Raw genomic sequence first — 16,993 nt, forward strand, 5'->3', positions numbered from 1 at the left:
TTGGGAGTCCTGACCTAAAAGGAAGTTGCAGGGGGGTCGCAAGGTTGTTCTAGGGAGGGTATTGCCATCCTTACTTCTGTGCTGCCTTCAGAGTTGGGTGTTTGGAGAGTGGCAGCTGTTGGCCGGGCACCCCACCAGCATCAGGGCAGAAGTAAGGGTGGCAATACCATACCATGCCACCCTTACTTCTGTGCTGCTGCTGGTGGCGGTTCTGCCTTCAGAGCTGGGCTCCCGGCCAGCAGCCGCCTCTCTCCAGCTGCCCAGCTCTGAAGGCAGGGCCGCCGCCAGAAACAGCACAGAAGTAAGGGTAGGAGTACCACACACACTCTACAATAACCTTGCAAACCCCCCTCCCCCGCCCATGCCTCTACAGTTCCAACACTCTGAAATTTCAGATTTAAATAGCTGAAATCAGGATTTTTAAAATTATACATTTCATATGACCATGAAATTGACCAAAATGGACAGTGAATTTGGTAGGGCCCTACCTATGACATTGATTTAAATTGCATATACCAGGTTTGTAAATCTGTACTAATATATGATTGGAGTATAAGCATGTTAAATAAAACTTACTTTTCCGAAAAGCTGAGCATAGTCCAAATTTTCATTCAAAGGGATGATGGGAGGCAGTTTGGGGGGGGGGGGGGGGATTATCCTGCAAGGGTACAGCAGTTTCTTAAGAGTAAAATCATTCTGTTGGGCACATGGGATCCTTCATTGTATTCTTTGTTCCCATAAATGGGAAGGTGGGGCTGGGGAACTGTCTGCCTCCTAAGGAGTGTCTTACTAATTATCTGTTTATTTGGACAAATATTGCTTAACTGCAAAATTAACTTCAGCAAGAAAGCTTCACGTGTCATGTACGGACAAGCACATAATTGTCTCATACGAACTCCAGGATATACTAAGCTTTTAGAATTTTTTGGATCATCCTGGTAAATTGATGCCAGAAGCTTGGCTTCATTTCATTGGTGCTGCTGTCTGTCTCACAGAATAAGAGCTGCAGCATATCAGACTAAATGGGTGGTGTATTTGAGATGCAGAAATAATTGGTAGAATACAGCTATTTTTCCTTGCAACTTCACCATCTGTATAGCTGTTTGTATCTTTTTCCTTGTACTCAATGGAGAGGAGAGATTTGTGTGCATACACACCAACACTTTCTTTTTATATTCAGTAGAAACGGTGACACTGCAGTAATAATGCAGGTGTCCCTGCAGCAGGAGGACTGTTGGTGCCAGCCATTGATTCAGTGTTACACCACTTCAGCCTCACAGTCTGACCCTTCTGCTTTCCCCTTCTCTGTCAGCAATAAGAAAAAATATGCATTTTTGAATATATCAGCAAAATAGATTAGTAATATGCAAAAAAAAACCCAGCCCACACTTAAGAATTTTATACCAACACAGTTCCTACTTGCCTGATCTTAGAAGTGTGTGAACAAGAAAATTTAGCCTGTCATGTTTTAACAGAGCTGGTGTGAATTGTGATCATACTTATTTTTCAGTTTTCATGAATTCCAAGTAACATGAAAAACAAATATACTACTTTACCGTACATGAAGTGATCAGCATTGCAGGACTTTTGTGGATGGTTCTGCAGTGTTGTTGCCGGTATGGTGCCAGCTGCTGTGCTAAGAAAAATGGATTGGGCTGGGATAAAGAAGGATCCCACGTTATTGAACTATACTGCTCTGACCTTTAAAGAACTGTAAGACTGAAATAGGCCAGATTTTCAGCTGGTATAAATGCATGCTGGACCTGTTTCCACCAGCCAAGAATTTGGCCCGAAAACTTTATAAATTTTTTTAAATCAAGCTTACGTAACAAGAATTCATCATCCTGTATCTTTACAATAAACTTAACAAAAGAAGTAGCAATTGTTTTTGGCTCTGCCTGTACTATATAATTCTAAAGGTCGCAAAGGTTTAAATGATTTTTTTATGATCATTTTAATATTTGCATCAGGAATTTTTTTAAATGAAAGATTAGCTTTGTGTTATGAAGATGCATTTGAAAATTTATATAATCATTTGTATTAAAGTTATAATAATCTATTGTAGATTTCTAAAAATATATAAACTAAGTTAAAACAAAGGAGAGAGGATAGGTACAAAGTTAGGCATTATGACTGCTTTATAGGGAAAAATTAAACTTTGTTGCATTGGGTTGTGTTCACACTTATTTCAGAACATCATTAAAGAGAACACTCAATCTTGGTATTCAAAAGTCCAGATAGTTTTATTCCTTAACTCTTTGCCGATGTGACTAGTTTGATATTAGAATGGTAAGAACTCTGGGTCTAGTAACTTCAAAAGGTTACGTCTGTATTGAGATAGTATAGATATGGAATTCCTCTTTGGCATGGAAAAAATAAGTGTCTCCGTGGAGAGAAATTCTTCTTCCCCTTTTGCCAGCCTGATGGGTATCTGAAACATGGGGAAAAAAATAATTGAAGTATAGTCCCGTGAATAATGAGCATACAATTACATTTGAAATACTTATTGTCTCCTGATAAAATTTTTTTTGCCTTTGTAATTAAAAGGTGGATATAGAGGGTGAAAGTTTCACTTAAAGTGGTAGTCCGTTAAATTAACATATGCTATCATGGGATAATGCACCATAATGGGGACTGATAAGGTTTTAGTTGGGATAAAACATGGGCTTTGTTGTGCTAAAATATATTAAAATGAAATAGGACAGTGGTCCCCAAACTGTGGGCTATGGAGGAATGTTTGGGGGGGAGGCACAGCAAGGCCTGGGCCAGCCACCCCCCCCCCCCCCGAGAGAGCAGGGAGGGAGTGTGACCCAGCTCCACTCGGCCCCCAGCTCTGCTCTGGCCCTGCCCCCAGCTCCGCTCCAGCTGCAGCTGAGCTCCCAGCAGTGGGGACCCACAGGTTCCATTACAGGTAAGGGGGCGGGATGTGGCGCGGCGCAACACGATAGGAAAAAAGTTTGGGGACCACTGAAATAGGACTAGATAATATGTTTGTCATAACAGGATTTTACTTATATGGCTTGGTAAGGAATTTATTTTTCAAATAGGGTTTCACAGCATGTCTAATGGTATCCTAGAATTGACCTATATTTTTATTCAAATTATGAAGAATTTGAATTAGGTTCACTTGAGATTATGCAGACAAGTAGAACTAACTTATACTTATGAAATATATATTTGAACCATCCTATATTTCCATGAAATTTAATCATAAGGTACTGGAGTACTGAAATGTTTACCTTTTGGATGGTTATTGAATGGGATAATTTTTCCCTGAGATTCTTTTCCAGAATTTTGTCAGCTTTCACATTACGTTGCTGTATTTTGATCCACTTTCTTCCATGAATCCCATGAGATACACCTTTAAGTGTTAAATAGATATATAAATAGTTCAAAATGAACTTTTTTGAATTAAAGATTTCATTGGCTAAGTCCTCCTGAATTTGGCTTTTACTTCTCACAAGCAGAACTTGCATACAAACTGTTCTGCCCTTTACCTGCTGTTCCATTTCCTCCTTCCTCTTAAAGACGATCCTGCAGCTGTGTGTTTCATGAATCCTAAAAGTCTCCTCTGGCCAACTGTAGAGTGCAGGCTGTGAATAACTTATGATTTTTGAGGGGAAATCGGGGACTAATAATAAATGTACGCTGTTGGATGCTTTTCTTCCTGACAAAGGTTCTAGAAACATTTTTGAACTGAAAGTTTAAATTATTTTTGACATAAGTCCCCAGTGGCTGGAGGAGAAGGGGAATGGCCACGAGCTTTGTGGTTCAGAGGCCGGCTTCACTGTTTCAGTAGGTGTGAGTTACTTAGCTAGTGTTTATCGTAATTAGTAACTTGCAGTTTTGTTTCTAGATACAGCATAAATACCATTTGTGGTCTTTTCTAGATAACAGATTGACAACTAACTTCTTCCTACTGGAACTTTAAGAGCAAAGTTAAAACTTTAAGACACACATGAAAAATTCTTCATTTTTGCTAGGAAATGTGAATCATTACAGTGTTTAACAATTTTGACACTACTTTGGAAAACAGAGTACTTTCTGAAAGGACAATGCCATACTCGAGGCCATCAAATAATTTGTCTGAGAACCCTGTTCTAGACTAATACATAGCCTTATTTCAACAGGTAGCTTTGATGTGTACACAGAGTAACGTATTATCGTAATACATATAGCTCATGCAATGTATTGTGTTTTCTTAGTGAAACAAGTTTATTTTTTTTTTTATATATTTGAATGATAGAAAAGTAGGGTGAAAATCGGGGGGGGGGGGGGGGGATACTTTTTGTGATTTATTTTTTTTCTCCTTTCCCCTGGTCAAAATAGTTTTAAACTGAAAACAAAGGGGCTTACATATTCTCCAGGACTTGGCGCTGTAAAAAGTAAAGCATGAGTAAGTTAACTAGGCTTCATTTGATCTCTCAAGCTACTTGGATTTGTCAAAGAAAGAACTATATCCAAAGTCGATAGTGATCACATTTTAATTCCTGCTAAGAGAACTGTTTGCAACACTTTAAACAATTGCCACTAATTAAATAAACTGTCCCTTTCAGGCCAAAAATTCCTGTGGAGTCACCTCAAGGAAAATACAGTTAATTTCGTATTCTCTTCTTAAAGGCTTTAATTCAGCACTAACTTGGTAGGTAGGTGGGGAAATTGTTTTTACAACTGATTTTAAGATTTTAAAATATAAATAAGGATTTTTAAAAATATGAATGAGTCTTTGCATGACTGTTAGACAGAGAGATGATAGTCTTCTGTTATCTGTCTGCCACTTTTCTCATTGTAAACACTGCTTGAAGCACAGTTGGAAATTTGCATGGTATTCGTGTTACACATCAACACGTAACATAAGACACAGTTGAGCAAGTTCACTAGTGATGTGCAGGTGAGAAATTGCTTTGGTTTCTAAATTACAACATTTTGCTGATGTACTTTTTCATCAGCACTTTTTCATTCCCGTTCCCCAGCTTTCAGATTGCATAACAAAATTTTGTAATACAAAGCAGAAATCTTGCTACATCCAGCGAAATGGAGTCAGTACCCTGCTGATTATCGTCTGCTTAAAAGCTGTGCAGTAACAACCAACTGACTAGTCTCGAAATAATAGATATAAGGATTTGTGCTAGCAAAACCAATCACTGAGCCTTGGAGACATATGCAAATGACAGAGAATCTGGTTTAAGAAAACAGTTTTCAGTGCTCTGCTTTATATAAGAATGACTTGTTTTTTGTTTTCTTTATGCCTGCTGATTGCATTATAATTGCACTCCTGTGACGGAGAACATTGCAAGACAGATGCATAAACTGGTGCCATGGCTGCTCTGTGGATTGATGAGCAGAGCTATTTATGGAAACTGTTCTGATTATATAGATGTTATAGAAGTTATTGATAATAGGCTTCTGTGGATTTGGAAGGTGGGGCTGTATAATAGCAATATATATTGGAAAGTCTGATAGTGGTGGTACTGTCATTGCTAACTTTAGAAATAATTCCTCAGTAAAGAGAGTGATAAATTAACTGAGCTCAGTGTTTTTTATTTTTGTCACCCATACTTTATGTTGTGGAACTAACTGTCATTGTGCATGACCCTGTGTGGAGGCAAAATGTAAAAACATTGCTCACTGAGTATATTAAACATTCCAGAAAAGAACAAAATTAAAATATGACCATATATTAACTTACAGCACCTAAAATTATGCGAGGTGCTCAGAGTACAAAAAAGATTTGGTCCCTGCCTTAAGAACTCTTATCTAATTTCAGATATGATGTAATAAGAGTAGGAAGGAGGATGCGGGATGCTGTATGATCATTCATTTACTCATCGGAAGCGTATGAGCAATGTAGTTACACTTTTTTACATTTATGGCACTGGTATAGTACGGCCAAGTATAAAGGCTGATTAGGAACTACTAGCATGTTTTTTCATGCTGAGTGGTCTGTAGTTTTGGACAGCAGGTATGATCTAACTTCAAGGTTCAAATAGGATATTCATAATTTCAGACTCAGTGGGGTAGTAGTCTCTAATTTAATTTCTGGATGCCAGCTTAGCTGGTTTTGCAACCATTTGGGGCTTTGATTTTGGGATTAATACTATTATTTCATCTGTAAAAACATTGTTTCTATGACCGTCATTCGTTAGACGGTTTTTGGGAGCTGTGCATTGAGGTTATGGGGCAGGGAAGACTAGGGATTTAGGGTACATCTATCCTGCAAAAAAAAAAAAAAAAAAGGTGAGTTCTTAATTTTGGTTCACTAACTTCGAATCGAGTTAGCTTAAAATAAAAGTGAAGACTCGTCTGTCTTCACTGTTGTTTTTACCCAAGTTAACTAACCTGGGTTAAGAAATAAACCTTTTTTTGCAGGGTAGACATACCCTTAATGTGTAATAGGAAGGTGTAAGTGAAAACTCACTCTGGGTATGTCTTCACTGAAGAATTAACTTGGGCTAGAGCCCTGACTCCACCAGGAGATACAACTAAAGGAAGAAGTCTGTCTCCTAGTCCACTGTATAGCCTTGGTTTTCCTCCAGCAGAACCATTGATACCACCACTTGATTCAGAATTGGCATTTTCTTTCTTGGGAGACTCTAAAGTACTCAACCGACAGATGTCTCCTCTGAGGCATGCCTTCCCAGACAGGGGACCCAGACCAGTTTGGAGCCATCCTCCATCACATTACCTGCCTTGGAACTGTGGGTGGGTACCCCATGCCGTGGAGATCTCTGCAGCCACCTGTGACCCATGTTCCTGGCCATATTGGGGACCGTGGTATGCGTACCAACCTGTGGAGGCACCACTATCTGCTAGGGGGTCAGTCCACCCTTCCTTTCCAAGAGGACAGCCAGAGCTTCCTCATGCCCCATTGAAGGAGAAGGAGTATGAGCAGGATCCAGTGAGATTGTCCTCGTTGTCTCCAGATGAAGCAGTCACCCCTGCATCTCCATCTCACTCCATCTGCATCTCCATCATCACTCTCTGATCCCTGGGGGTATATAGACTTGCCCCGAAGAGGAAGTTCCACATGACATCATACAAGCCTAGACTGATGGCTCAAAAGTTTTACCACCACCGACCTTGTAAGGCACCCATAAAAGGCAACAGGTTCATTTTCCCTGCACCTTCTGCAGAAACATCATTGTCCTAATCCCAGCCTCCATTGAAATGATATTTTTGATGGGAGTTGGAGAGTGCAAACCAATGATGCTAACACTTACGGATTCCCACATACACTTTCCTTCCCACACTAGGAATGCAGAAACAGACAAGTGGGTACTAAATATCATCCATTCTGGCTATGCGATGAAATTTCCCTACTTGCCCCCCTCCCCATTACCACCCCTTTTCAGGGCCATTCTCACAAGGAGATTCTCAAACGAGAAGTAGAATCCTCCTTGCAGCGAGGAGTAATAGAATGGGTACCTGATCAGCACCAAGGAAAGGGGTTTTTACTCACCTTACTTACTAGTATCCAGAAAGAACAGTGGAGGGAGACCATCCTCAATCTCCACTATCTCAACCGCTTTATTCACAAGCAGAAATTTTGCATGGTTACCCTGGCATTTTATAATCCGATCCCTAGAAAAAGGTTTGTGGTTTACAGCTCTCAGTATGAAGGACATGTATTTTCACTTGGACATTCACCACACACTCAGATGCTTTCTCAGATGCATAGTTGGGCCCAACCATTTTCAATACAGAGTATTGTTTATTAACAAAAGAAGATAGGATTTTAAATGAGTTCAGGTATAAGAGAGAAAGTTTAGAAAGGGTTACAAGCAAATAAAAGTGAAAACACATCTAAAAGTAAAACTTAATCTAGCAAGTTTGGTTCAAGACTTCCAGCAAGATGGTGACTAAATAAGGGAGCTCTCCCAGTGCTGTAAAAAACCCACCCCCATGAGGGTCTACCTCAAATCTACATCATCCTTGTTTTGAAGCTCTCTGAAGTCTGCAAAGCTTTCTTACTAATTGCAGAAAAGATTCCACTAGAAAATTCTAGGCAGCTAAGTGGAAGTGTTTCTCCGGACACAACAGAAACTTACATCCCCAGAGGCTGTGGGTATTGCCTTATTCTGGACTATCTTCTTTCCCTGGAAACAACATCAAGCCTTCCCATCAACTCTTTATGGATCCACCTGGCACCAATCCATGCATACCACCCACCTGCATATGGTAATTTAATTCTCACTCATTCACTGATTACCAGATTCTGTAAGAGTCTGATCAGAACCTTTCCACCAGTAAGGAAGCCTACTCCTCAGTGGGATTTAAACTTTGTTCTTCTGGTGCTTAGTAAGCCTCCCATCAAACCACTAACTACATGTTCCATGTCTCTATCTATGCAGGCTGCGTTCCTGATCACAATGATTTCAGCCAGGAGAGTGGGTGAGCTTGTAGCACTGATGGTGGACACTCCTTATGCTATTTTATATGGAGACAAAGGCTCGTGTTTACATCCAAAGTTCACCCCAGAGCAGTTTGAGTTTCACCTGAATCAGTCAATCCACTTACTTGTGTTCCCCCTCCATCCGCAAAAGCACATGCATCTGAAAAAGAGAGGAGACTTCATTCCCTCTATGCAACGAGCCCTGTCCTTTTACCTGCAAAGAACAAAAGCAATCAGAAAATCTCTCGATTTATTGCCATAGCTGAAAGTTTGAGGCCAAGCTGTTTCCTCTCAGAGGATCTATATCTTACTCTTCTATAAACGGTCTAATTTTTCTCCCCCTCCTGGGGGTGAGAGAGAGCACAAGTGGTATCAATGGCATCGCTTCAAGAAATACCTCTTCTTGACATCTGCAGAACAGCTATGTGGATTCCATCCACACATTTGTGAGATATGCTTTAGTTCAAGCCCGTTATTCCCCCATTCTGTATTTGGTCATTTGACCAAAGCACCCAGCATTTGTCTTTGCTGAATTTCATTTTGTTGTCTATTGCCCAGTTCTCCAATTTATCAAGATCCCTCTGAATTTTAGCTGTATCCTCCAGAGTTTTTGCAAACCCCGTCCTGCCCAAGGTTTGTGTCATCTGCACACTTGATCAGTTTGTTCTCTATATTCCTATATCCAGGTCATTAATAAAGACGCTAAATAACACAGATCCCTCCCAATTCAGTTTTTTTACAATGAAAGGAGTTAAAGTAGCTCTTGGGCCACACACCATTGAGTAAAGGGCATTCATTCTCATGGGTGGCTTTAGAGCAGGAAGTACAGAGGTGGAGGAGTTGTTGGGAAGTAGAAATGAGGACCAGGCTGGGGGAGCCTCACTTCCTGAAAACAAATAGGAAGCTAACAGAAATTTATACATGTCTTATGAGTGATTTATAACAGAACAATAGATCTGTGTGAAATTATTTGTGCAAGATATGTCACCTTTCCTGGAGTATTTGGCCTTTATATTTTGTAAAGAAAATTAAAGGTAATGGAAACCTGCAACCATGTGAGGGTATAACACAAGTTATTAATAAATCAGAGTTTAATTAAGTTTATGCCATACCTACTTGTAACTTGTCTGTTAGAGTCGACTTCATTATTTTGTTTAAAAAAATCCTTGTAACCTGTCTTTAAAAAATGTCAATATTGGACTATTTGCAGCCTATTTGAGGGCAGCAGCCAGAGTTGTTCTTTTTTTTAAACCCTCAGACTATCCTCTATTTTTATGTGCTGGGCATAAAAATAGCTTTGAAATGATCTAGATTTAATCAGAAAGCGGGGGTGGGCGGAGTAGGCATCTAATGTCAAACTTTTAAATTTCAGACCATTTAAAACTTCAAAGCTTTTCTACCCAAATAGCTCTTTCCTCTGCAAAAGGTAACTGGGACACAGCATCCTGTTAAAGTCAGCCTGGTATTTTTCACTTTTGTGTCAACAAATCCAAGTATAGTCCAGATGTTCCAGTGCAGTGAATGTTTTTGGCTTTTAGAGTTATGTTTCATTTGACTTTTGTAATAAAAAATCCATAACACATTCATTAAAGGCTGAAAATATAACGTGCATGGTCTGGACAGAGACTGTGATGATATTTGTACCCCATTTGTCTTGGGTAAATGTAGTAGGCAGTACCTATGAGAGAAATACGTATTTATATGCCTCTTCATAGGAGTAAGCTTAAGGTAGCAACCTTTTTAGTTTCAGTTCTGCATTACGTTAAATTCAGTGAGTTACTTTGATCAGCAGCCACAAAGATACATTTTTAGGGACGATCTTTTTGTTCTATGTTTGTGTAGGACCTAGCACAACAGTCCTTGAATAGTGTTCCTAGGCACTCCAGTAATACTTACTTACTTTCTGTCTTTCTGTCTTATCTGGCAATCTGTTTCACTGATGCTTGTTTAAACCTAAACCTATTTTACTACTCCTAAACTAGTCTGGGGGCCAGCTTTTGTAAATATCATAAAAGGTAGTGCAAGTGCAAACCAGATTGTAGTGTCGCTTCTTTCAGAGTGCAGATATCTCCTGTGTAATGCATCTTATAAAAAAAGAAATCTAATTGAGATCTATCCAAGCTATTTCCTAATATCAATATCATTAGAGTATTCATTGACCCTATAATCAAACAAGAGGGAAACAATGACTGAAAGTCAGAATAGTCTTTCACATAAATTAACAGAACACTTAAAGTGCTTTTAGAGGAAAAGTTGTGCTCACTTTGTACTTAAGTTTTTCCTCCATAATCTGTTAAAACGGTTGCAAAATATTACTGTCTTTAATGGGGGGAAAAAACCAATTTACCTGGATTGATTAGTGAAATTGAGCTGTTTTAGTTCACAATATGTATTGAAAAGAGCAGAGATCTGGATACAAAATAATGATTTTTGAGTATTCAGCAGTGTTGTTCAAAACCTTTCAGCATCCCATCAATAAAACAGTAGGATTGTGCAGGTAGTCCACTCGTGCTAAATAGGCTGTGCTGAATTTAGTAGAACCACCAGCAATTAAATGGTAATGCTGGCCCTCCAGTGATCATAATCAGGCTTCAGAGTTCTCACTCCAGTGAGATAAATAGTGACACTCACACTTAGTACAATTGTCTGGCACATTTGGACAACAGTTCGGTTTACATGATAAGGGCTACCATTGCAGTCAAGAGGTAAACCTCTCCGGTCTGATTTTTCCTCCCCAGAGGTTTTGAACACCTACACTTTTCTCATAGAAGGAAGTGCTCAGTACCTCTGAAAACCAGACCATTTTTAGAAGTCATATTCCATTCTGTGTAACTGCAAAATCTGGGAGAAAACCTTACAACCTTGGAATTTGTGGTGTTGTTTTTTTCAATAACTACATATTCTTATCTGGGTATTAACCTTATTCCATTAGTTTGTTGCACTGTGTATAGCATACAGAACATTTCTGTCTTTTAAATATATAGCTTTCATATATCTCAGAAATATACACCAGCTTCTGTGGGAATTCATGACTAATACTAGTTGTAGTTCTGCGGAGGTAAAGTCTAGTCTAAAATGTTACTTGATGTTTTTGTCTCCATGTAAATTTCTCCAGCATTTATACTTTGGTTCACAACTTTTAATGCTAATTAAGATTTTAAGCCTAAAATAATTTAATGTAAAATGGCATCTACTGGTTACCAATTGTAGAGCAATGTTTACAGTTTTTAATTTATGAAATAATTATGTAGAATTTTGAGAAGTGTTCAGGATTGGCTTAATTCTGCTTCCATGGAAGGAAAACTCCTAGTAACCTCAGAGGGAACAGAATTATGCGAACACAAGTGCTTCTGAAAATGTTATTTGTTAAGAGACAATCACTGCACCTTTTGATTTAAAAAAAAAATGTATGAATGGACTTTAAAATTACAGAATTAAGGATTGGAATTTTATTAAGGCTAATGTGTTCTTTTTTCTTTCTAGGTGGAGTCATTCATTTTGGATCAGGATGATCTGGAAAATCCAATGTTGGAGACTGCTTCCAAATTGCTTTTGTCTAGTACTGCTGATGGTGCTGACTTGAGGACAGTAGACCCAGAAACCCAAGCTAGATTAGAAGCTTTACTAGAAGCTGCAGGTAAGTACTCATGTCTTTTAAGGGCTCAGTCCTGCAACCCTTACTCCTGAGACCATAATGGGTCTGCTTGCATAAGTACTAATCTTCATGTGTAAGTGTGGCAGTCTTGGGGCTTAATGAATGCAGTGTGAACTTTCAGTGGTGTGAAAATTATTTTGCAGGGGGGATGGGACTAATTAAAATACATTCCTTTCCAAAAGCATTTGAAAATGCAGGAAAAAGAAATGTCCTGATATCATTCTCTGACTACAGAACTCCACCTTATTTTATTTGTGATATATTTATATGATGCTAGTAAAGCTCAATTAATTTCCCCACCTCCCATTTCGGAATTATTTCCCACGTGCAAGGCCACACTTCAGACTGAGAGTGAGTGAAAGTACTCTGTCTGAATTATAGAGCTTGTTTTACTTTTGTTTCTGTAGTTGCCCTGGTTAAGACTCCTCCTTTCTAGGTCTTTAACCATATCTTCTATATGGGCTTTATTTTATTTTATTTTATTTTTTTAATGGAAAAGATGGCTACCCTCTTAGCTCTCCCTGTGAAGGAAGTAGAAATCAGTGCCCACCATTTATCAGCCTCTTTTTTTTCTGTAAGGTAGCTCTCCTGTAATAGAGTAGCCTCCAGTTCAGTTTTTCCTTATTTTTATTTATATTTGAGTGCCTTACCAAAATTATATTGCAAGCTTTAACAAACAGAATAGTCATCCCCAAAAGCTTAACATATCTACTTGCAAAGGTGGTGGTAAGCTTAACTTCTTAATGGGGTTGATTCATTGTGCTGTCAGGATCCAGGCAATGGGTCCCCACTGGTGGAAAATCCCCCCCTAGAACAGTGAGGCAAATACATTTGTCAGCACCTCATCTCCACTGGGAAGAGAGAAGAGCTGTTCAGTGCCGTTCAGAAAGTGAGTGGGGCTAGCCAGACAGGGTGTGAAACTAGTGTTCCAGGGAGAAGTGCTGATGGAGCACAAATCCTGAGCAGCCTCAACCACAGGGCTCCATGGAGTTCTGGCCAGAACTTAACTTCTCACATCCTGAAACATTTATGTACTATTTTTAATAATTAGAACACTAATATTAATTTGGGGTTGTTTGGTCTCAGATCAGAGATGAAATTTTTCTTGAAAGTTTTATAGAAACCTGTACAACTGTTTGTCTTCCAGAGGTGGTACAGATGAAAAATGCCTGTTTTTATAAAGAAATGTTTAGGATACTAAAAAGAAATGACAGGTTTCAGAGTAACAGCCGTGTTAGTCTGTATTCGCAAAAAGAAAAGGAGTACTTGTGGCACCTTAGAGACTAACCAATTTATTTGAGCATAAGCTCAAGCTGTAGCTCACGAAAGCTTATGCTCAAATAAATTGGTTTAGTCTCTAAGGTGCCACAAGTACTCCTTTTCTTTTTTTAAAAAGAAATGCTTAGTTTTAAAACTTGGAATGTGCAAATTGCCCACTGAGGTCTTGTTTTGAAATTCAGTTGAAAAAAAACATTTACAGCATACAGTTTTCAGTAACTTAAAATCACTCACTGTTTGGTCTTTTAAGGGAGTTGTCACTTTTGTGCTGTCATCGTGAATGCAGTTATGTTACAGGATCATTGTTCAAATTGTCTAAAGTCATTTTAAAAAAACATAAATGTCCAGTGTACCTGAAATTTTCCCTGTGCAATCAGTATTGGAATGGTTTCTGCTAACATATTGTATGGACTGAATTTACACTTTCTTTGTTACTTTTGTTTTCCTTTTTCGGTGTACGTATCCACTTGTCATAAATTGGAATGAAAGGAATAGGTAAATTATCCACCGCTGATGGTAAAGCATTTGCAGATCCCGAGGTGCTTCGTAGACTGACTTCCTCGGTCAGCTGTGCGTTGGATGAAGCTGCTGCTGCACTTACCCGAATGAGAGCGGAAAGCACAGCAAATGCAGGGCAGACGGACAAGTAAATAGATCTTTTGCATTTTTTTCCCTGCCACTTAAAACACATTCTTTGTTGTATAGCGAAAGAAAGGAGACACCAATAATGACATAGTTGTTGAGCTTGAACTGGCTTCAGATTGTCAATTCGGGCTTTTTATTTAATCCATTTGGCACTAAGCTTTCCAGGTGGGACATGTAAAATGCTTTTGCATGGGGTACTGGGAATTTATTGACATCAGTACTAAAAGTGTTAACGCATTCAAGGAAAATTCATACTTCACTACCTTAGACATAATTTCAAATGTCAAACAAAATCTAGTAGGCTCTGAGCCTGCTATGATAGTGTGCTTTCCTCTTCAAATTTCTTCAGGAGATGATGAGTCCTGAAACTAGTGGAAGATTTTAAATATTTTTTCTATTGCCCACTTCCTTATTTTTATTTATTTATTTTTAAAAAGAAAGTGGTTAATATAAATGGTGAAGTAGGGTTGAGGAGCAAATAAGATCAAGATCCTTCTATGGCTTTTTTAAGTTAAGGGAGGAAGTTGTGGTCTTATGGTTAGGGCAATGGAGTGGGACTTGGGAAGTGACTTCGGATCTCGGCTCTGCCGTACTTCTTGTGGAACCTTGGACAGGTCTCTTAATCTGTCTCTGTTCCCAGTCTTCTGCTTATACGTTACACCCCTGTCTCACACTTAGTCTTCTTTATTTAGAATACAGGCTCTTCAGGGTTGGGACTATGCTTTTGGGGTGTTTGTATATCCTCTAGCATGATGCAGCCATGGTGTTGGTTGCAGCCTCAAGGCGCTACTGTAATACATATACAATGGCAAAAAACTCAGCAGTGCCTCAGTATGCCCCATTAACAAACATTACCTGTACTTTGCCAATCCCACAGGTTTTGAAATGTACAAGCTTTTCACCTCCTTTTAGGATCCATTCATTCTCACCCACAAGATTCTAACTAACACTATTAAAGGACAAAAAGGGAGTTGCCACCTTCCCTCTAGCCCAGTGGTTCTCAGACTTTTGTACTGGTGACCCCTTTCACATACCAAGCCTCTGAGTGCGACCCCCCCCCCCCATAAATGAAAAACACTTTTTAATATATTTAATACCATTTAATACCATTATAAATACTGGAGGCAAAGCGGGGTTTGGGGTAGAGACCGACAGCGCGCAACCCCCCATGAAATAACCTTGCAACCCCCATGAGGGGTCCCAACCCCCAGTTTGAGAACCCCTGCTCTAGCTGCTTTGAGCAACGTCTCAATACACACATAGATTGGCCCTTGAGATTCCAGAGCTTCCAGGTCCTCACATACACTCTCTCACGCTAGGGTGTGTCTACACTGCAGTTAAAAACCCATGGCTGGCCCGTGTCAGCTCACTCAGGCTCATGAGATTTGGGCTTAGAGGCTGTTTTATTGTGGTGTAGATGCTCGGGCTGGGGTCCTATTTCTGGGACCCAGGATCCTGGCCTCTTGCAGGCTACGCTGCCATTACAGTCCTTTAGCCCAAGCCCTGTGAGCCCGAGTTAGCTGACACAGGCCAGCCACGAGTGTCTAATTACAGTGTAGACATACCCTTAGCCAACTTCTTTGAAAAACTCTCAAAGGTACAATTTAAGAACTATTTCGCAGCCTTTTGCACCTCCCTTATGCGTACTCCCCAGATATCTCAAATGTCCATTTTCGCTTAACCATCATTAGAGCATTAGTTCTCTCATATTCCATCTCACAGCTGACAAGATCCTCAGTGATAAAAGCTGTATGTCCTGCTGCAGACACAACCTACACAATTCTGCAACGAAATGATATACACTGGATCCTGAAGGTACACATGCAGCTCTTCCTTTTGCTCTTACACATTGACAGGTGCAAAATACAGATTTCCTCATGTCAGAATCACAGCTCTGTAACACGCCTCAAAGTATTCAACTCTGTTCCTCATATCACAAACACACCTTGACCAAGCAGGCTCAATCACTACCCCATCTGACACACTCCCCACACGGGAGAGTATACACATAGTTCCCATTGGCTACCCCCATCTCCAGAGGAATGGGGGGAAAGTGTGTGTTGAAATCCTGTGGGTGAGAATGGGTCCTAAAAGGAGGTGAAGAGCTTATATGTTTCAGCAACTGTGGGATAGGTAAAGAAAAGTTGTGTGTGTTAACGGGACATATTGGAACACAGCTGAAAGAGGGCAGAGTTTAGATTGCCTGGGCAACCTTAACTGTGCATTTGCTGTTTTTTCAGAAGCTTGAGTTTTGCTCAACTCAGCATTCTGGAATGTGATGTCATATCACCAAGTAACCTTAACTCTGCATTAACGTAGTTTTTTTGCCATTGAATTTCCTGAGTTTTTTTTTTTTTTTTAAGGAAGAGATGTGTGGTTGGTAGGAGTTAGTAGCCATTTAGGCAGTTATACATATCATGTCCTGCAGTTTGCATACCAACCCAGCCCCTCCCCACAATCAGCTGGACACACCAGCCCTGCATCGGCACCTCCCTACAGTCATGCCCCTGATCCATTCAGTGTGGTTCCCCTGTCCAGCCTGTCCCCAGCTTGCAGTGCTGGGGTCTGGGTACGATAGTGAACGCATCTACCTGAAGTCTTCACTTCCTGATATACAGACATTTCTGTTGACATTATTTCTCCCCCTCCTATAACTGGACTCATGTGTTGTGCCTGGAACGAAGGACAACTATGTTAGAATGGGATGGTGTTCCTGGTAATGTTTCTGAGGGTTGGAAGGTAGCAAGGCCAGCAAGAGAAATCACACAGGGTTTCTGTTCCAAAATATTGACAGTTTTATGTTTGAGAGAAAGATCCTCTGAGCCCGTCCAGTAGATCCACCCCATTTCCAAGAAACAGTAAGGTGTCAGAGCTAGTAATGTTTCTATGCCATGCTGTATGCATTTTCCGGTCAGTCGTTTACCCTCCAATTTCCTGATTGAGGTTCTTCCAGTATTTACTTATAGCTTTCATATTGTTGTGGTAGCAATTATTCAGATGCCCAACCAAATCAGAGAAAACTC

General features: G+C 39.8%; 1 protein-coding gene and 1 long non-coding RNA gene across 4 annotated transcripts in view; one reads left to right on the forward strand and one right to left on the reverse strand.

Annotated features, from left to right (window-relative positions):
- Positions 1-16,993, forward strand: part of ANKRD17 (ankyrin repeat domain 17) — a 131,660-nt gene that overhangs the window by 47,611 nt on the left and 67,056 nt on the right. For all 3 annotated transcript variants that reach the window (XM_074950408.1, XM_074950407.1, XM_074950406.1), the window contains exons 2-3: positions 11,876-12,029; positions 13,815-13,971. In XM_074950408.1, coding sequence (XP_074806509.1) covers positions 11,876-12,029; positions 13,815-13,971 — 311 coding nt within the window. The remainder of the gene's footprint in view (positions 1-11,875; positions 12,030-13,814; positions 13,972-16,993) is intronic.
- Positions 2,411-7,557, reverse strand: LOC141985742 (uncharacterized). The gene is made up of 3 exons (XR_012639008.1): positions 7,460-7,557; positions 3,240-3,361; positions 2,411-2,431 (listed from the first exon to the last, which is right to left on the reverse strand). It is a non-coding gene; the product is annotated as an uncharacterized LOC141985742 (long non-coding RNA).

This window comes from Natator depressus, chromosome 4, assembly GCF_965152275.1.
Source record: "Natator depressus isolate rNatDep1 chromosome 4, rNatDep2.hap1, whole genome shotgun sequence".
Lineage (NCBI taxonomy): Eukaryota > Metazoa > Chordata > Testudines > Cheloniidae > Natator > Natator depressus.